This window comes from Vidua macroura, chromosome Z, assembly GCF_024509145.1.
Source record: "Vidua macroura isolate BioBank_ID:100142 chromosome Z, ASM2450914v1, whole genome shotgun sequence".
In the NCBI taxonomy this organism is placed as follows: domain Eukaryota; kingdom Metazoa; phylum Chordata; class Aves; order Passeriformes; family Viduidae; genus Vidua; species Vidua macroura.
Genome location: NC_071611.1, coordinates 18,354,886 through 18,377,173, shown reverse-complemented (window position 1 = coordinate 18,377,173; position 22,288 = coordinate 18,354,886). Strand labels below are relative to the sequence as shown.

The 22,288-nt window shown below is 37.6% G+C and overlaps 1 protein-coding gene across 6 annotated transcripts in view; it reads left to right on the top strand.

The window, feature by feature from the left end:
• CCDC171 (coiled-coil domain containing 171) overlaps nt 1-22,288 on the top strand; it is a 159,956-nt gene that overhangs the window by 126,760 nt on the left and 10,908 nt on the right. For 3 of the 6 annotated variants that reach the window (XM_054004234.1, XM_054004230.1, XM_054004231.1), the window contains exons 24-25: nt 10,532-10,682; nt 14,423-14,522. The exons of 1 other annotated variant lie outside the window; for it this stretch is intronic. In XM_054004234.1, coding sequence (XP_053860209.1) covers nt 10,532-10,682; nt 14,423-14,439 — 168 coding nt within the window. In that variant the 3' untranslated portion in view covers nt 14,440-14,522. Of the gene's footprint in view, nt 1-10,531; nt 10,683-14,422; nt 14,558-22,288 lie in introns of those variants that run through there. 2 more of the 6 variants (XM_054004233.1, XM_054004232.1) reach the window with 2 other exon arrangements.

Genomic DNA, 22,288 nt, shown 5'->3' with positions numbered 1-22,288 from the left:
GTTGTAGTACTAAATATTCAGAGATGATAGGGATAATTTTATTTGATCTTCCTCAGATTATGGTGGTTAAAAGCAAACTTTGTAAAAAAAAATATTTTATTTATATAACACTAACCTTTAAGGATAGCAAATTGTCAAGCTCAGTGATGATGCCACTTCTGCAGACATTTGCTTTGGAAAGAGGGATGCTAATGTTTGTGTTCATAATGAGATTCAGTATTAGGTATACTGTGTTCTTTAAATTTTTTCCTCATGTTTTTGAGCAAAAGCTGTTGTCACTGAAATTTCTAATAAAACATTTTCATAGTATAAATTAAGTCTTGAAAGCAAGTCTGAAAATCTAGCCATTTGCATGTTGTTGGGTTTTTTTTTAATGTCATTTAAGAATGTATGAAGCAAATTAGTGATTACATTAACATCTGAGTTTAGGCAGAAGGGAGGACACCTGTCCATCCTATATGTGGCAGTTAACATTAGATTAAGGGTGTGTCAATGAATTTGAGGAATGCAGTTCAACTTCTCTTGATAATTATGTTCTCTAGAGAAATTGACTACTGCTTTTTCCTGTACTGCCATCATGAATTTGTGTAATTAATTGGAAGGCAAAGTGAAAAAATTAATTTGCGATCCAACCAAACATGTATACTTCAGAATTACCTTGCAAAACTACAAAATATTGCTTTAGGTAGGATTAAACACTTACATTGAATTAAAATGCAGTGCTACCATGAGCATTCTTAAGAAAAACAGATGAAATGAAGCAGGTGTTTTACAAAACTTTGCACAGTTTTCTAGCACCTAGGCTCTTTAGACTTGGGCATTCACCGAAAATCTGGTACGAGGATTAGGATTCAGTAGTGAGTGTTAATGTGTGAGCTACACAATCACAGTTGTCATATTGACTAAACCTGCCAGAAGAGACCTTCGTCTCTCCTAGTAAATAGCAACTAGATCATATACTACGCTCAGCTTTTTGTGTGGAAACTAAACAGTGGACATAGTTCCCCCTACTATCCATATGTAAAATATTTAATTCTGTTTGAAAAATGTTTTAATATACAATTTAAAAGCTGCTTCTTGTGGCCAGAAGGGAATAATCTATACTACTTGATAGCTCTAGCCGAAATATTTAAGGAAATGTCTATACTGAGCTCAGATTTTTTCTCTTGGAGTCAGTGACAGGCTTTTTCTACAGCAGCTAAAAACTAAGTCAGTATTTTTTTCACAAGCATATTTCTTTTCTAAAAGTAATTGAAATTGGTCTTAGTTAAGAGAGCACTATTTAAAACCAATGAAAAATAATATTCTAATTTTCAGTAAACTACTATGTTGGCAAATAGCTGAATTAGTTATGTTTCACAGTTTGTGGACAGCATTTCAAAGAGCAGAAGAGTTTTTCAGATCTCATGTTTACCTCACATTTACATTCCATGTGAAGTTGTTTTAGATTTTTCTACTTTGTAATCTGATAGCTTAATGTCTGCTTCTCTCCCCGCCTTGAAATGTTCTCCTACACATTCACCGATAGTAAATGAATAGATTTTAGGCAATTAAGACTTAGTGTTTAGGTAACATTTATTTATAAAAGTTGTTTGTTTATATAAGATATCCATATGTAAGATATCAGGAATAATATGTCACTTTAAGGAACGAGAAAATGAGAAAGACTGTGCTTTTTAAAATTTATTTTAGTAATGTATATTCGGTTGTGGAAAACAGAATTCTATACTTCAACATTCATGTGTTTTTTTCTGGTTCCAAGATGTAATTTCAATAGGCCAAAGGCAATACTATCAAGATTCAGACAAGTGAAGTGTACTTCACTTGACATTTCACCTGAATTTTGATGAGGAGTTTTGCTCTCTTCTTTCTCCTCAAGACTGAATATGTGATGGGATACATCATGTTTTGTAGTAAGATTGCATCCTGACTTTTCTATAGTGACTGTTGCTGTTTGGTTCTTCTCATCAGTGGTAATGCATTATGCTTGCATTAGGTAGATTTTCATGCTCACTTAAATGTAGGCTTTATAGTAGTGTCAGGGACAACTCTTCTCTCTCTCTTTCATCCCTGTTTAGAATATACACTGCAAAAGAAGCTGATATACACTGAAAAGAAGATAGGATACTATCTGTATCGAGGATACAGCATGAAACTTCTTTCAGTTTCTATTTCTTTCTCACTAAAACCACTTACTTTAAAAATTCTAAACTTTCCTTGCAAACTTAAGTATTCATTTTGAATCAAAACTGTAAGACGATGGGAAGAGTGGTAACAACAAATGTACTGGTAGCATTTTCCCCATTTGTAGCTTAAACTGCAAATTCTTTCGGGCAGGAATTGTTTCTCCTTTACGTTTTGCATGCAACTGTGCTTGACTTTGTGCAATACAGAGTGAGAATGGTCCTTGCATAGAAACATTACTGGCCTATAAAAACCAGTATTTCCTTAATTTTGTTAAGAGACAATTTTCTTGCATAGTCCAGAGCTATTTCTAAAGAGTCAAGGCTGCAGGTAACTAGCTCCTTTGCTATACAATTCTCAGGATGCTTTCTGCCTGGTCATACCAACTAAACAAATTTATCTTAATTTATCAGTTTCTAAGAGATTGAGGTAATTTCTGAAAGTCTTACACTTTGTAATAATTTTCATGGCAATAGTTGTTATGCCCATCTACTGTGGTTTCCAGTAGAAGCACTTTCTCTTCCGTTGCTGTCAATTTCAATGCTCCCTTTTAAATTTTCTTGTAGGAAGTCATGTCATTACCTCTTGCAGAGAATCTAGCCTTTTATTTAGAGCTTCATTCCCTTGGGCTATCTGCTGAGACCTACAGGGTAAAGTAATTGTTATTGAAGCGAAGGGGATAGAGTTAGGCCCCGTGTGTGGCACTGAGTCAGCTTTTGTTGGGGAAAAAAAAAGTTGTAACAAAACTGACCTGCTTTTTGGCACATTTAAATTGTGCATGCCACGCTTGAATGGAACTGAACAAAAAGTTTAGTGTTGAAATGAGATACAAGGAGAATAGATTATTAAAGAAGTGCCAAACAGCTGCAAAAGTGCAATTTTGCTGAATGCAGTTTCCCTTGAGGTTTTTTCCCCTATGCCAGAGAAGCTGCTGTATTTATATCCTTTACTGATGCCCCTAGACGTTTTGGACTATGGGTCAAGGCAGCCACGATGGGTTTTCAAATGCTGAAATGTATGGGGAAAATTAATTGCAATAATTCCTTCTCAAAATACAGCTCTTTTAAAGATATAATAACTATCCTGAAATCTTGTTTCTGAAAACAAAAAGTTATTGATGTATGTTTTGTTTTCTGGACTCATTTTTATGAATCTTATTTATGTTAGTTCAAAGCAAGGCAGTAATGACAGGCATACAGAACCACACTCCATGGAGTTTTGCTTCTACACCAGATGTTTTTGCCTGAATCCACTTCAGCCAAACTCTGTACCAGGAATGAAATTCTCAGTCTTTTCAGATTCTTGTGTAAGCAGTTTGTTAATTTAGTTAACCAGTGTTAATTTTTCATTCTTCTGAAGTTCATTCATTATTCCTTCTCTTGTTCTTTTTTATCTTTTTGTATATGTAGTCCTGCGGTAATTTGCTATGTGCTAACGCTGTGTTTAGTTGAAGAATTCCTGAAGGAAGAACCAAGCAGTCAAACATGAATTTCAACTTTTTTTTTTTTAAAGTATGTTGTATAAAGTAGATGGTCTTGTTATTCTGACTGCTCCATCTGACGTTACAAAGTCAATGCTTATATTGTCAGGCTGTTAATCTTTTTGGCACCCTTAAATAAGCATCATTTGAGCATAATAAACCTTCTTTTATTTCTTCCAAACATGAGATGAGGTTCTATGATAACAGCATGGCAAGAAAGTCCTGAGATAATGTAATAGCATTGACATGAAAATAAAAAAACTGATTTTTAATAATTTGGTATTTTATTTGTAACTTTAGAATAGGGTAAAAGTTTATATGGGAATTTTTTTTCACTACAATTTGTAACTCATAATCCAAATAATGTTTTAAACTCTGTTCTCAATGGCCAAACACTAAGCACAAGGGTGACAACATATATAGTGTTTTAAGTGGGAATTTAAAAGGCCTTTTTTATAATGTATGATAAATACATTAATACTTTGATGAGAGGTCTTCTGCTAATTTGCATATGCTGATCTGTGTATTTCTTGTTGTATGTTTCCATTACAATGAGAACAGCTAAAGTTTGAATAACCTTTGAATTTCAGAAATTAATTTTAAAAAGATTGGTTTTCTTCTTTGTTTCCAATTTCTTGACAATTGTTATGCAATTTGTCAGTATTAGCCATTTTCCACTTTAACTAAAGTACTCCTGCAGATTGAAGTCTTTCAGTCTTGTACATTTACAGGCAGCAATACATGCAAATGCAGTTTTATGGCATCTGTAGCACTATCCACCTGAAAATTACTGGTTGTAGAAATAGTGTACAGAACTAGACAATGACTGGTTATTCAAAAGTGCATGCATGGAATGTTACAAAAAAATGGTTTTATGTCAGAACTCAGAATGTCTCTCGGACACTCTTGGATGTTCCAGGTCCAGGTCAGAAGCATCTGAGACCCTGGCAGGCAGCTGGAAACCCCTGTGGCTTTGAATTTGATCCATGGAACAATTTACCAACCTTGCAGGAAGAACAAGAAATCACAAAAGTTTAGATATTATAATAGAAGTAGTCACAAAGTGAAAGGAAGAATCTTTGAGTGCTGTACAGGGGGGGTTTAGGCCTTGTACTTAGGGGTCTGAGTTTTGTACATGGGGGTCAGAAGTTCTAAGATGGAGGGATTTGGGTGTGCCCTGTCCTCCTTCCTTCTCCTTCCTTCTCCACCATGTTCATGGTGATGTTGGCACTCACAAATTGGTTTAGAGTAGAAAGTCACCATTCAGTATAGGTAATAGGCATTGGGGAAAAACCATAAACATTTAACACGTAATGTATGATATAAAAGATGGCACCAGCCCTCTGGGAAGTGTGTGTGTGTGTGTGTGCCTTTGTCTGACCTGCTGAATGGACCGCAGCAGTTCAGGAAGAAAATCTTTTAGATAACATACAATAAACTACCTTGAGACCCGACAACTGAAGACTACTGAGTCTTTCTTTGAAGGCATGGGTTGGAGGAGAGACTTTTCCAATTTTTGGGGTCACCCCAATCTGGGGGTGAGCCCTAGCAGGTTTACATTTCCCCTGGAGAACTCTTCTAAGCTTAAGTATTCTCAGTCCTTTTAAAGGTTAATATGGAGAAAGAAAACATGGCTTAAATGTTGCTCTTTTGCTCTGATGTTCACTGGTTTGTAGTTTATAAACAGCATCAGCTTAGTTAATTTTATTTTTGTCTCAACTTTGGTTTCTCATCTTCACCGATCTGTAGCCAAAACCAAAACGTTTTATGCATACCCTCATATGAGACATTTCTAAAGAGGTAATAAAGGCCTTCTTCCACTCATAATCTTCAGAGGCCTTTTTTTCTAATTTAGTAAAGATCTAAAGTTTAAAATACTTATTTCCCTTATGATATGACTAGCACTTGATTTTTTTAAAAAAATTCTGATGTTGCACTCAAGGACAGTTAAAGTCTTAGGAACTCCTAAGACTTAGGACCTAAAGTCTTAGGAACTCCTAAGACTCTCCCTTTTAGGGATTTTCTGGGTAGGGATACTGTTTTACAGCTACCATTCAGTAGCTGTAAAAAAGGAGATTGTTAGAAGTATTTAGGCTTAAAATAACCTGTCCCTTGAAAGTTATACTTGAAAAGAGAATTTGGGCACTCTTGCATATTTTCTTCCTAGTCCAACAACTTCAACCTAAAACCATCTTTTTTCCATGCCAACTGTAAGAATATAGTTTTATCTTGTGAGTTGTAGCCAGTTATCTGGGAATTCACGCATCTGAAGTTTTCATGAAGCTGCCTGTCTCTTGTCTTAGTGTTGGAGCATGGGAATGCCCGGCTAGCGCTGCTTTTGGTGAGACTGTAGCTGCCACGTGAACGGGCGCTGCAGGGTTATGGCGTTTGCCTCCCTGCTAGTGCTGAGCGCTCCGGTGTGGGTAAGCAGCTTTGGTAGCTTCATGCTGAGAGGAAGCGAAGGGACAAGAGAGGCACACTTTGCTTGCAAGCCTGGGAACGTTTATTTCACACACGGTTGCTGCGATGGTCAGAGCGACTGCTCCCAGCATGGTGCAAGGTGAAATGGTGACGGGACAATGAAAGCATTGGGTTAAATAGGGGGCAGGCGGACAGGGGTGGGAATCCCCCTCACCCAATAGGGACAGACAACGGGGGAGTGACGTGGATCACAACAACCTATGGGAACATTACAGAGGTGGGTACAGTGTTCTGGGACAAATAGCAATGCAAAGGCGGGGTGATTGATACAGAACTTTCAAGAAGAACCTGGGAGTGGCTACAAGATTGACATGTAAAAGCTCCTGTGATAAGCAACTTGGAGCGAACCATTGTGAGGGGAAATAGGGGTACAGAGAACCGACCTAACTAACATTTATTAAAATCCCTAACTGAACCAACCCAACCTACAACATCTCCCCACTAACTTTCCTACAATACTCATCTGTCTAAAAATGTTTTAGATTTTCAAAATGAGTTGCAATAATACTGGTTCCTATAAGTGTGGGGATCACTATGTTTTGCCTTTCTGAACAGAAGTCATTTCTCAAAATATTTTGTGTGTAACTGAAGACAAATTTTTATTGTTTTATAGTCTGTTCCCAGTTTTAATGTGTCGTGGTTTGACATGGAAGTGAATTTTTTTTCAGGAAGTTGGGTCAAACCAATCAGTGGTCAGGTTTGGATATTGGCACCTGGAGTGACCACTGAAAGTATGGACACGCCTCTGAGAACACAGGGTGTTAAGAACAAGAACTCCCAGGAGAACTGTCTCTTTGGTTCCCATCGTCAGAGAGTGCAGACTCTCCCCTGCCCAGCCATGGGCTGGGTGGGGGAGGGGAAGCCACGCGGCCTTGTCCAGGTAGGCCGAGGGGGCTGAGGGTCTGGAACTGAGCCAGCTCCTGGACGGAAGGGTGGAGAGAAGTGGAGATGCCTTTGTTCCCCCTCCCCCTCCCCACAGAGGGAAAGTGACAGAGAGCCTGACGGCACCTGGAGATTTGCCGGCAGAGGAGAAGGAGAAGCGGGGGGATGATGCCTAGTGTGGGAGTCGAGAATGCTGGACAGAGATTTCAGCCGTCCAGGGAGTCTGAACTTTTAACCCTTTCCAGGAAATGAGGGCTTTGTAAAATATTACTCCTCCTTGATTTGTAGTGGAAGAGAGACAGTCTGGGACCTGAGATGTTAGAAGAAGAAATTTTTAGGTGGGAGGAAATGATGGAGTAGCTTTTGGCTGGACTTTTCTTGTTAGCCATAGACTGAACCAAATTCTCCTGCAATAGAGACTGCATTTTAGGGGGATGCAGTGGTGACCCAAGGAGACCTGCTTCAGCTTCTAACAGCACAGGAATGGCAAGAACAGAGTAAAGCTGAGGAGGGAATGGTGATGCCCTCTGTCTTCAGGAAGAAGATGATCTCTGTTCTTGGACCCTTGGCCCCAGGGGAAAATGGAGGGGACTACAGTAGACTGACTGTACTGACTACAGTCCCCCCCATTTTCCCCTGGGGCCAAGGGTCCAGGACTACAGTCCCAAGATGAGAAGCTGAACTGTTGTCTCTTTTGGTCCATGGCAAAGCATTCTTAAAGGAGCCCTATGAGCAGTCTGTCCATGCACGGTGGTGAGAGCACTGTGACATGGAAAGGAGAGTGTCACACTGGCAGATTTTCTCCGGGCGGTTGCCATGTGTGACAGGGAAACACAGGAGGTGGCAACTATATTTCCTGGGGGGGCGTCTATGGCGCAAGAGAGACTTCTCTCTCCCTTGATAGACTGAGTATTGGTTATCTGAAGGGTGGTAACTTGATCAGGAATCCCGGGTGATGTTTCATGGTGGTTGTTCTGGAAATTGGGAGGAGGAGGGGTGTTTTAGAGGGTCCTCATCCTGGATTTAGTGTGTGTGTCTTCTATAGTAGTAGTAGCTTAATAAAGTTTTTTTTTTCCTTTGTTATTAAGCTTGGGCCTGCTCTGCTCTGTTCCTGATAACATCTCACAGCATTTATTTGGGAAGGTGTATTTTCATACGGGTGCTGGCATTGTGCCAGTGTCAAACCATGACATAATGTCACACTCTTACCAGCACATTTAAAACGAGAAGTGCTTGCTTAGATGCAGACCATGCAGATGTATATAAATGCCAAATTTTATGTTATAAAAATTAATCAGGAGTGTTATTGAAACATCTTATTGTTATGTATACTTAAAAGCTATATATACATCTTACTGCTATGTGTACTTAAAAACAAAAGAAAACACTTGTTAGCAGGAGTAGAAAAAATTTCTGCAGAGCCAGATTTGCATTCTGGGAAATTCTGTCATCTGACTTTCTTGATCACAGAACAGTTTCCAGAGCTGCAGATATATTTGTATTGGTAAAGGTCAAATAGAGATCTCAACTGAAGTTCTGAACTGCTATACAGATACATTTAATTATTAGGTGACAGATATTATAACTTGCATGTGGCCAGGTTCTATGCCCATTCCTTATGTATCAGGCTTTCCAGTAAGTGTAACTTTTGTATTGTTGAAGACAGATCTGTCAATCTGTGACTGACATAAGTTTCTTAAAATCGTTCGTGCCTTCCAGTGGCTCATCTGAAACCCAATATATTTGCCCCTCCCCAGATGGCATTTAGAATAAGTATTCTTCATGTTCATGCCACCCCTGGAAGACCCAAAAATAATGTTTGTCCTAAGCTGTTCCTGAGCAAGAGAGACCTAAACTAACCCTGACTCTTTGCTAGGGAGTTGGGATATACTGGAAGGAATGTCTACATATAGGTGCATAAATGCCACATTCATAAGGAACCATTAGTAACTGCAAAACTACTTTCTTCTGTACTAAAAAGAAATCTAAGTTATTAAAAGAACCCAATTCCTATGTGTGAAAATAAAAGTTTGTGAATGCATTTTCTCTTAGATTTGAAATTTTCAAATTAATTAAATGAGAGAACAAATTAAATATCTGTGTATCTCAGCAAGGAATTAAAAAATGCTGTTTCAGATAACTGCTTGGTCTTAGAGTACCTGTGGAGGTATAGGATAAAGCTGTATAGGTTAGTGGCTTCACTAGCTTTGTAGTAGCAGAGGTAAAAGGAAGAAGTTAAGGAAATGTCTCTACATTCTAGTTCAGTGAAACCTTTAAATTTTCAACATATCTGATTTTTAATATGTGGGCTGTTGCCATTTGAAGACTCTCAGGCAGTATTATGCGGAGTGAGATATATCCCCATTCCTGCTTGGTATTGTTTCTGAATAGATGCAGCATTTTAGTCATGTTGAATGTGAAATAAAAAAAAAAATTAAAAGCAGGATTAGAGCTGACAGTGGCAGGCTTACAGAGCTATGTGAATACACTATTAGGGTTAGAACCATAGTATTTAAAACATTTTGGTTATTTTTTCTGATAAGAAAAGATATGTTGGTGTTGACTTGCCATAGCAGTTTTCTACACTTCACAATAAAATAACCTGATTGATTTCAGTGGTTACTTTTATTCTGAAAAGCAGCAGTGTGTTTGATAACAAAGAAAGAAAACAGTTAAAACCTTAGTGAATGTCTGTTTGTGGTACTCTAGTTTATAAGTCTGTACTACAGACATATTCAGAAGCCAATTTCATTTTATCTGTTATATGTTCTTACAGTTGCAGCTTGCTACGACTCATTTCAAAGGGGAAAACTGTAACTTACGAAATGTTATTAACAAGTTGTAAAGAAGACCAATAATCTCAAAAGTGTTAGACTATTTAGAATATATAAAGTTACCACTAATGTCAAATCATTTGTTCTCTCTTGTGCTGCTAACTTTATTATCAGTCTAATCGATATTACATGACTGGGACATTCTTACACTATGTACATGAAAACAATTATATTTTCCCAGCCATACTGTAATCAGATTATTTGCTTCCAGAGATCTCTAGCTTTACGGTATTTCTTTTGTTTCTGACAAATTAATTTTCTTAACATGAAGTGGGAAGACTCATTTTGAAAGTATGAAAAATCACCTAAAATTGTCTAGTGAGTCTTTATAAACATAAATTGAATGTTCAGTGAGTTTTGTAGTTAAATAAAATGAAAAATAGTATCAACTGTTCAATGCAGTACTCCATGTTTGAAAATAGTTCACTTTGTAATTGGGGTGCACAGTCATTTGTTTTTCCTCAAGGCTATCATTATTTCAGATTTTTGAAGAAGTACAAATCTTATGTTATACCTTTGGTTAAGTCCTTACTTACAACCTAAGTGCCTGGTTTACAACTTCTGTTTGATTTTTCCAATTAATAAAAATTAGATCTTCTGTAATGATGTATGCTACTTGGCATTTAAGTATAGCTTGTCTGGCACTAAAGATTTACTTTAATTTTTGAAGGCTGTGATTCAAAGTTTCATGGAAATCTACCAACTTGCAGTTTCCAGAGTTGAAATATTAGTGAAAGAAACAGAATCTCTTCAGCTTCACATTTTAGCCCTAAAGTCCAGGCTCCAAACACTTAGTCTTCATAAAAGTGACCTTACAAATGGTAAGTCTGCTTTTCAAGTAATTTTTGTCATTTCAATGTGGCTTCTTACCCAGCATCTCCCTTCATGCTATATAGTTTCTGTAGGGAAATACAGTAATATTTATCTATAAACATAATAGAGAAATTAAACCAGTGTCAATAGAAACTTTTTCTGAAGAGAAAAGGAATGGTAAAAGTTAATACAGGGTTTAATTTTTACTACTGTATCTTCTACAAGAACCTGTTCACATGCTGGAAAAGTATACATTGTGAATTTTACCAGTATAGTAAATAGTTCAACTTCAGACCTGAAGAATTTTACATCTAGAGATGTTGTATATTAAACCAGAATGTTATTAGTTTCATGTAATCAAAGTGTTTCTTAGGAGATCTGAATTATTTTTAAACATTTGTGGTTATGAATACTTCTCAGTAAACTTACAAAGGTAATTTCAGGAATAATTTCTAGTCTAAAAATATTGTTGTCCACAAAAGTGCTTGGATTTGTTTAAGGGTAATAAGGTGGGTCTTCAGATTTGAGATCTCTCTCTAGGGGAATTACTAAATGCAGATTTATTTGTGTCACACAGGCCGGAGGCCAGACACATAAACTGTCATAAATATGTAGCCAAGTATCTCTAGAATGAGACTGTGTAGGATGTGCAACTTACATATACTAAGCATTTCTCCGCATCTCTTCTTAGTTTTCCACAGAGGATAAAGGAGAAGTTCATTTGGAGTTCATTTTATTGGTGGTGGTTATTGTTGTTCCTCTTCTCTTCTGTATTTTCTTTTTGTCTTGTGTAGTAAATGGCCATAAAGAAAATGAGTATTGTTCGTCTTTCTTTTTGAAACAGAAGATCTGTAAGAAGAGAGCTGTCACAATGCAAATGACACAAACCCAGTTGTAAACATATATTCAAAGGCTGTGACTAGGGCTTTGTCTTTGGATGTGTCCAACAGAATTACATTATTTTCTTATCCTACTTCTAACAGCATGATGGGAAATTAATGCAAATATAAACTATATTATCAGTGCTGAATTTGAGTTTTAACATCTTGAAGTGACAATTGTTGAATGAAAACTTTATTTCTGATTACACAACCTTTCTAAGAAATGAAATGACTTCACTGAATTTGCTTTTTTCCTCTTCCAACCAGACTCTTTTGATGTCTTTTGCTATGTCTATGTGTGTCCTGCTGAGCCTGTGCCCAATGTAATTGGGCTTCTCCTTTGCCTGTTATGGTTGTTTTTGTTGTTTAAATCAAGATGACCACTTGTTTACTAAAGGTTGGGAAGTCTGCCAAACTTGCAGCAAGGTTTGCTTTCATTTGCATTGAGAGCTTTTAGCAAAGATTATGCTAGTTCTGTGTGTGAAGGGCTATGCAGTGGCCTGATACATTACAGTGAAAACCAGCTCTCCTATGTTTGTGATTAAATGCTGTGTTTTTTAAGTAGTATGTATCTGCATGCAGTGTCAATGTAAAGATGATACTATTTGCAATGTAAAGATGATACTATTTGCATTGTGGGGGGATCTCTTTCCCCTCTGGGGAGAACAGTAGTTCTTCCTTTAAATGAAGTTTAATTTGAATCCTAAGGCCTAAGCATTAATATGAAATGCTTTAAAATTTTAATGTAAAAGTGAAAGCATTCAGAATGAGAGTCTCAAGTTGCCATGAAAAAGTGATTATGGTATATTTTGTGGTATCTGGGTTTTCTGTAAATTTGTCCCTAATATTTGTAAAAGTTGCATTAAGCATGAATTTTAATAACTTCAGGCATCACAGCTTTGCAGTGTGACTTAGATTTTAAACGTTCTGGTTGATACTGTTTTGGTTTGACTTTGAGGAAGAGGTTCTACACTGAATTACTTTCTCTAGTAAAAAAAGTAGAACAGATTTTTTTTTTTTTTTGCTTTTTTTAAATGAAAAGGAGCAATGACTTCTTGAGTACATATTTGATTTCAAAATTATACAAGCTTTGTTAGTTTTAATTCACTGTCTTCAATCATATATCCATTGCAGACAAAATTTTACATGGAGGCTACAAACACAGCACTTGGACTGTATTGGTTGCAGGCCTTCATGTGATTTTGTGCTTCCTGAACAGTAACTACTGCTCAATGCTGAAATACATTTTTTAAATCTTCCAGTAGTGTATCATGTGTGAACTCTTACCTTATCAAATTGGGGTTTATCTCACATGTTGTGGCTGTTTCTTGATGTCTTTTATGCTAGTTGCTTAAGGATCTTGCCCTGCCTTGCATTGCATGCAAGTTTGGTCCATTCATGAGTATTGATATTTTCCATATTTAGATGATATTGCTTTCCTAATTGACTAGCTTCTACTGAAATTTTGTAACTATGTTACCTTTCTTTCTATTCACACCACTTCTTTCTTCTGCTGCTTTGGGTTTTACAAACAATTTTAAAAACAAAACTTTTTGCCATGAAGCAAAATTGGTGATTCTAACCCCTCATCTTTTATCTCAGACTCTGAATTGACATCTCCATCGCCCAGTCCATTTCTAATCCAAGCACTTTCCTTCTAGTCAATAGAATTTAAATTCTGAGATTCCTATATATATGTGGTCATGTTAATGCCAACAAAGAGGAACAAGAAGGGATATGATTATGATGGACAGAGGTGAGATGCACACTGGAAACTCTGCTTACAGAGAATAGAATTATGTAGGTTGAAATGAAGTCAGTGGCAGAATGTCTCTATAGTCTTCATTAGTGCCCAGCTATCTATCTGTCGTACTTGTCTCTGATGATTCTTATGCTGTGGAGAGAAAGGCCCTGTGCATTTTTAAATCTTGCAACTCTTTAAAATTCAGTATGGCTGAAAAACAGCTTAGATTTTCTACCTGTCTTCCTTTCTTCTTCTTTCCTTCTTTCTGTTCCCCCTCCTTTCTCCTTCCTCCCCTTCCCCCTCCTTTTTCTATTGTTCTCTATTCCTGTATCTCTTTCTGTTGGTTGGGAGAGTTCTTGGTTGGCTGGTTTCAGTTTTTTTAACTTCTTCTGTTTTTTTGTTCTTTACCAATGCTTCTGAAATTTCCCTTACATTTCTAAAATGTCCCTTTTTTTTTTTTTTCTTCTATTAGGAAACTATCAGTATTTTGTAATAGTCATTCTTGCCTATTTCTTGTTCAGCAACATCCAGTAATATAAGCATAATGAACTGGACTATGCTGAATTCTGCTGCTTTTATTAATTTTTATTCTTCTTCAGATACATTAGTTTATTATTATACTTGCACACTCATTCAGAGTTGCAGTAATAAGTAGACCTTGAACTGAGAGCTTAGAAGTGCTTTATTGTGCAGTAGTGTAGTCATAAGCAGTTTCTTTGTGGGTGCTGCATGGCAATGTGTCATCATATTTATTTACATGGCAAGTATGTGAATCCATGGTGTCCAAGGGGTTTTTGCTGCAAGAGTGTGCAGTGTTGCAGGGTGTGGATGCAGTGACATTCTCTTTTCCAGGATGACTGGACACAAAGGAGGAGCAGTGAACAGAATTCAGTTCATTATAAAATATTCTCAGAAAGTCTTCTTGTAGCTTCTAGCCCTAAGATTTTATACCTGATGTCAGTACTTTTGTCAGAAGTTTAAGAATGTAAAATAATCTGGTATCAATTCTAGTAGACAAAAGAAGTCACTTTTGTTATGACAAGTGCTTTTTGTCAGGTGCTTCTCTGAACCTGTGTGTGTGCTTATCTGGTGATACTCCTTCCTTTTTCTGTTTTCACCTCAGAATCAAAGGAGAATTAAAAATGAAGAGGAAAATATAGTAATTTTAAAGATTCTGAAGAGAGAAAATCTTTGTGTCTACTGGAGAAGTGGAAATTGGGGGACCCAAAAATACAGCTTTACCTGAAAGGGGGAGAAAGTGAGTTTCAGATGGATTTGAGGGGTGAAGTAAAGAGTTCTGTAAATGTAGCAGAATTCTCTAACTGTGAAAATAACTGTTTTCTTTTGATGCTTCTCCTACCTGAGATGAAAATAAAGTCACTCATTTGTTTAATGTGGCTATATTTTTGTGTCATATCTTTTTCACTGCAGTTGTGTTTGTGTCTATCCTTTGTCTGGAAATGTCTAGTAATATCACTTAAAATATTGAAAATACAGAAATGGTGCCTTTTGTTGAGGTGAGAGAAGCAAGCAGAATGATCTTTTGCATGAATAGTGTTTTTGTTCTTGAGATCCTAGTGATTGATATATAGTTTCATACTTCTGTGTTGAAAAACTGCATTAAGCAAGATGTACACTTTCCTCCCTACTCAAAGCAGTCAGCACTCAGTTCTCATGATCTACATGAATCCTGTTTATAGGGGGTAGAGAGAAAAAATATTTAAAACTCAAACTTACAGCTAACTATTTCCCTGACATTTTCTCCCTACTTAATCAGGATGATCAGGGCAGTGGTTTTACATGTCTTTCCCCCATATACTTTGTTTCCTTGTCACCAGTTCAATCTGTTATGGAAAAGACCTGCATCTAACAGGGATGCATTGTCCTAAATTTAGAATTTTGAGGATGGAACAACAAAGAAAAAATCTTAACTATTTACCTGTTCTCTTGCTGCATAAGGGAAAGGTATTTATCAGTGTCATGTTAAATGTCAGAGGGTGTCTTTCATGGGCCAGAGCTATATCTCTGATTTAGCTGGAGGAATTCTTCCCAGATGTTGCAAGAAGCACGTGTGTCCTGAATGAAAACTCTCTGTTGTGGTTTGACACGGCCCAATGCCAGGCACCCACAAAAGTCTGTCACCCACTCTCCCCTACCACAGCTGAGCAAAGGAGAGAAAAATTTAATGAAGGCTTCATGAGTTGAGATAAGGACTGGGAGAAAACACTCCAGGGGCAAAATAGGCTCAACTTAAAGGTAAAACATGAATTTATTACTAACAGAGTCAGAGGAGGATAATAAGAACTAAAATAAGCACTTAAAACCACATTTTCTTCCCCCACACCTCTCTCCTTCCCACCAACAGGGCAGGGAGACAGGGCATGGGGGTTTGGTCAGTTTGTCACCTGGGATCTTCCACTGTTGAGGGAGAGGAGTCCTTCCCCTGCTGCACCATGGGGTCCCTCCTACAGGAGAAAGTTCTCCATGAAGTTCTCCAGCATGGCTCCAGTCTCACGAGCAGCAGCCCTACCAAAGCTGCTGCAATGTGAGTCCCTCCCATGAGCACACAGTCCTCCCAAAACTGCTGTGGCATGCATTATCCACAGGTGTAATCCTCCAAGGTCAGGCTGCTCCACCCTGGAAGCAGGGCCCTCCCTCTCCACCAGGTGTCCCACTGGATCACAGCCTCCTCCAGACATCCACCCACTCCAGCGTGGGCACCTCCCCTATGGGCTACAGGTGGAATTCTGCATCTGCCGTGGATCCCCAAGGGCTGCAGGGGCAGAGCTGCTTCACCATGGTCTCACCATGGCCTGCAGAGGAATCTCAGCTCTGGTGCCTGGACCACCTCCTCCCCTCCTTCTGCACTGACCTTGGTGTCACCAACAGTCTCCTTGCCTTTTTCACTACCTCACATAGTCTTATGCACATTTGAATTTGTTTTGTGAAAGATTTGGAGATACTGATTCTTAAATTGCCTTACAAAAAGTAATTAGACTTGCTATTTTCATTGTTACTCTCTGAGCTGATGTGTTTTCCTGGAAACAGTCTTGGGCAGAATTCAGTAAATATGGACCTCAATAATCATAACTTTACTCAGTATTGTTACTTACCAGTGTTTAGTTGCTGCAGAACGTGTGAATGTTCCTGAAGTGGTAGTAAATAAAGAAAAATATGACAGGCCCACACGGAAAATTTCCTGACTGTTGAGATGGTCATAGACATGAAAGTGTGGAAGTATCAGAAAAGTGAAAATAGAAAACTGTTCATAAGATTTACTAAGTTTAATGTCTCTGTAAGGCTGAATCCACCCGTAATATCTTCCTGAAATTCTGTTTTTATTGAAATATTTGCATTTCTTTCCTGACTTTAAGTAATTTGGCATCACTTTGTGAGAAATGACTCTCACCTTTGTTAAGGTTTATTAAACCTTAACAAAATACAGCAAAGGACTGAATAAGGAAAAAGGACAGCATGCTGGGAGTTGGTGACCATCTGCCACAAATTCATCTGTAAAAATGGCTGCTTCACTTTTTTATACCCCTGAGGGTTGCATCAGACAATGCTGACCCCTCCTAAAGTCCGTCAGTCAGCTCTTCTTCACTGTCTGTTGGTGGAGACTTTCTTGTAACTTGATTGCAGGTCAGGTGTTGTCATGGCGTTGTCCCCCTTTCCCCATTCCCAACTGCCCCATGCAAGGGGCTCAAGTACACACCTTCTCTCCACGTGTTCTGCACAACCCAGGCTGTCCAGTGCCAGCAATACAGAGGGTGTGAAAGGGCACTATAGGGAGAACAAACAACAAACCACAATAACTTAACTATACATCAATAAAGCTTCTCTTGACATACACACAATATTCATCTCTTAATCGTGAGAGGCAATCATCCCATTACTCATTTATAACAACTTGCCAGCCTTACTGCGTAGCCAAGGAATGCACATATCCTAATGCAAATGATCCCTTGGTCACCTGGTATCGCTTACACAAATAATGGTTGAAACCAACAGTATAAATGATATAGTTTAGAATAATACTAATGCTACTATACTACTACTACTAACAACAACAACCTATATTATAAATCACATTCTGCAACTTAAGGTAACATTGTAAAAAGCAGTTACAGTAATCAACATTTGGTATTTTGTAAAGAATGCTTCCTTTTCTATGCAAAAATTTTTTGATACTCAATATTCTAGGTATGTGAACTTTAAACTTGTGAGACTGTTATATTTGAAAATTACAGTAATTTGATTAAAATGTTGCCTATAAGGCAAAAGGTTCAGTTAATAGAATCCATATGTAATTAAAGTGCAGAACCTAATGTAATCAGACCCCAGTGACTTGTGCCTTCATATTGATAGTTTTACAGTGGCCTCTGGGGTTGAAAGTTTATGTTACAGTTACCAATGTAGCTGTGCTCCAGAAAATAAACAAGGCAGTATAGCTGTTGAAGCAGGTATGACAATGTCCCAAACTGATAATCATACAACAAAAGTAGTTGATAGTCTGAGTTTTGTGGCTGTCTTCCACCTGGCAGGTGGAAGAAGCACAAGACTGCTGTATTGTACTAGTCAGGGAGTTGCATTCTGCAGCAGCACTGCTATGTAAACATTCCTAAATGAGGGAAGTATGCCCAGTGAGAGCAAGTAACAGTGTATTTTTTAAATAATATAGTTGCTTGATTTGTGTGAATTCATGTTTGAATCATCTGAAAGTTATAGACACAACACTATGTACCAAGCCACAAAAGAAGTTTAAAAAAGTTTCCTGAACTTTAAAAAAAAAAAAAATATTTTCTCTGGACAGTTTTAAGAGTTGACATCCTGTGTTAGAGTTCTCTAATCATCACCAGCACAATTTACAATCAGAACACACAGAGAGCCAGTTCAGACCAGCTCATCTGTTGACTTTGGCAGAAGCCCTTAATCTCACTGTGTGTAGCTGCCACTTGAGACCTGGGGACTCGGCAGAGAGCCGAAGCAGGGTGGGATGCAGGGCTGGTCAAGGCATGAACACATAGGCCTGCTTCATTTCAACAGCCATACACTGCTTTTTTTTTATACTCTTTTCATTTTACAGCCTTTTAAAAAAAAAAAAAACTGAAATTAAATGAGGACCTCTCATGAGCCACTGCGCTCCAGGCATAAGAAATTGTAATGTCTGGCTTCCAGAAACTGTCCCGTCAAAATGTGCTTCTGATTAGGTGGCTTAATTACAGCTGTGAAAACAATGTTGATTTAGGCCTCAAGATTCCAGTGCATGTCAGCCGTTATTAGCTAGCCTTGGACTGAAGCCACCATTTTAAAACTCTGTACCACTAAAGTCACACACTGCCTGACAACTTTTTATTTAGGCAGAAATGTTGCCAGAAGCAACACATTTTATGCAAAATATTTTTCATTGCGCAAATTTCAAATGTGACACAGTTGATGGACATAAAATACATAGCTACGGTGGACTTCACCAAGTCCAAAACCTAACTTTTGCAAACAAAACCCTACCCCAACACATCCCCCTCCCCTATTTCAAATAGATTTTTCTAAAGTTTGACTGACATAATGCTTAATTTTAATTCCTTTAATTCAGTTTTATTCCAAATCCAGCATGTTGGCTTAACCACCCAATTTTATTGCATCTAAATTTTCCTGACAGTTTCATTTGCTGTCGGGAAATAAAATTGCCATTTTTGCAACATGGGAAATAATGGCTAGTTTCAAAACCAATATGTTTGAAACTTCCTTTGCCTGAAGCAGCTTAAGGCACACACTCAATTTACTTTAGGGGAAAAAAGCTCATTAAATAGTTTTTAATATTTTAATATAATTTAAATAACTGCTTTCACAGTGGGAAGGCTTATTAGGCCCATGTATTTACACCTGCAGAGAGGTAAATGTTTAGGTAATTAGGTGGTTTCAAATAATTCAGTTTTTCAGTTGAGGGTTAATACTGTAAACACTGTACATGGACAGAAAGAGTGCTGCATTTAAACATTACATTTCCACTTTTAGCATTTTACTTTCAAGTGCTTAAGAAAGAGGCTTAAGTGGAGTTAGTTTGGTTTTTGTGTGATTTTATTTTCTGTTTTAGTTTGTTTTGGTATTTTTTTCTTTGTTTGGTCTGTTCTTCAGCTCTCCTTAATGACATGAATTGGCTAAGGAATGTGAGAGAATGTGTGTGGGTGTTAACTCTCAGCAGAGGTCAGTACTTTGGAAAAGTAAGATCTACATTCTCACTTCACTGTTGCTATGAAATTCCAAATGTCCATGCTGTGTGGTTTAATGGAAACCATGAACTTCCTAAATGACCACAGGTTTGTTCTGCTGTTAAGCACAAAACAAATCTTTCAAGTCATTGGCTAAGTCACAAAAAAGGAGGGTCATGTTTTCAGGAAGGTAATCTCCTTTTGTTTTTTTTCCTTCATGGTTTGCATTTCTATGGCATTAGAAATATGTTCCTAGTGAGGTACTGGAACTACCAGCTCACAAACAAGAATCCTCAGTTCCCAGGACTGAAAACAAGACACTTGCAAGCTTAAGCTGTATTCATCTCTTACCCTAAATGCAGAACAGTGCAACAGTAGTACCTTTAGGAGCAACTAATTGGAAATTAATTTGGAGAAACTAATGATTTGGATAAGGAAGCAAGTCTAAAGTGTGGTTCAAGTTTGTCCTGTAAAAAATCATCCTGCATTCATTCTCTGCCTGCAGCAGATTAGTGGAAAGCAAGGCATATGCCTACACTTTTTTTCATTCAGTTTTCAAAGAAGGAATACTGGAATGAGCTAGTCTTCTATTTTCTTTGCAAATACTAGGTGGGGTTTCCTGAAAAAGAATGTTTCAGAAATGCCCCAGTTGCTGTGGAGGGCAACTGTAAGTCAGGAGACAACCATGTGATGGCTTTTTCCTTATTAGATACCTTTGCACTAGTCTTTTGAAATGTGCTTCATTGGTAATACACAATGAGTTTTATTAATCAGCCACATACATTTGCTTCCTGTTGGCTACACATTGCTGTTTCTTTTGCCTTCTTCCCACACCTATCAAAGGAACATTTCCAGGACATCAAATTAAAAGAAACATTTGTATATTATTGCATATATTGTTAATGCTGCAGTAGAAATGAAAGTATTGGGAGTGCTAGACAGGCTGTTATTTTGAGAACTGGATATTACAGACCAGGACATTTAACCCTGGGAAAAAGTTTTTACAAAAGAACAGAGCCAAGGACACAATTTTACTGTCTTTATAGAAGAAAAGGAATATTCTCTACAAAGGCAGACAAATTCACTTCTTTCTGGACTCAAGGACTTTTACTCAGGCCAGAAGGTGCATCCTCCTTCCTTTTGAAGAAGTTATTTCAAGAAAGAGAGCCAGGAAGCTTCTATTATTCCCTGCTAAACTGTGGGTTAAACATAAAGGGAATGCCTGTTTGTTCTGAGACTCTGAATTCGCTGAGAAAATTTTGGAGGGGATTAAAGCATAGCTGTGCCTGAATGAGTCTAGCATGGATGCTTAAATGGTGAGTGAATCCATGCAATCCAGTCTGTCATCTTTCTGATATTCTCTTGACATTTTAAATTTAGGTCCTGTAACTTATACTGTTGTGAATAATTTTCTTGTTTTCACACCTGTTTGGTTTTATGTTTCAAGCTAAATATTTAAAGCACTGTTTATAAGGAGAAAATTCAGTGCTGATCTTCAGATATTAACTTTGATAAAGAGTACAAGATGTGTAGATGCACCCTGTGGATTGCAGTTCACTTGATCAGGATGATAGATAATAGAAAGACCATTTTTGTTGTCTTTTTGCTGTTCTTGTTTACTTTATACTAGTAGGTCACTGCCTAGATCACAGGGGAAAAAAAGATTAGTGTTTGAGCTAGGGCAGTGTTGCCAGGAGCCTGTCTCTTTCTCAGCTAGCCTCAGAAATGTGTGTACGTGCAGCATGAGCTTGTAACATAGCATGGCTAATATTACATGCACCCACTAACAAAAATAAAAATTTTAAAAAAACCCATATATAGGTACACACACACCACACACCCACACCCACACTCACACACACACACACTCTCACACGCACTCTCTTTTAAGTTTTGTAAAGGGAAATCTTGTGTTAAGAGGTTTGTGTTCCCCTCTGGATGGCAGAGGCAATCATAGTCCCACCACCAGATCATTTGTTGCTGACTAGCAGTCAATGTTCCCTCCACAGAAGATAACTGTCTCTGATGCTCTGTCTCCTCTTAGCTTCTGCTTCTGGTGCAGTCTGTACTGGGGGTAAGGTCATGGGAGCACAAGTCTCTATTGTCTCTATTGTCCCCAGCAGATTTTACTGTCAAAACTAACCTCAATAGTCCACACAGGGGAGGGTGGATCCTCTTTAGGCCAAAGGGAGATAGTAAGCAGGGTAAAGAAGGATATCTGCAAACCACAGCAGTCAACTTTATTTTGCACCTTTCTAGAATTTATGAAATCAGATTGTTTTCCTATTGGCTTGTTAATGCTCTTCTCCTCTGCTTCCTCCTATAATTGTGCATGTTTCCATCCTTTTCAACTGTGAAAAAAACCTTTTTATTCCTTTCCGTGACATGTTTGCAGCAGAGTAACGTATTTCTTGAAAAAATAAATATATTTGCCTACTTCCATTTGCTTGCATTTTGTACTTTAAGCATAAAAGTTCATGTGACAAATGAAGAAAAACCAAACCTTTGAAACATATTAGAGAATACAACTTGCAGAGATAGGAAATTCAATTATGCACAAAGCATAATATTGTTCTTAACACATAATTTTATTCTTGTAATGTTGGTATGATTTAAGGGAATGCAGACAGCAAGTTACATCTTCATCTTTCTTTTTGTTGAGTCTTACATAATTAAGACACACTGTTTAATATTTACCCATCAGGGTTTTATGATTTATTTATTTGTTTGTTTATTGTTGTTTCTAAGTTATTTAAATTAAAAAAAATATTAATTGAATG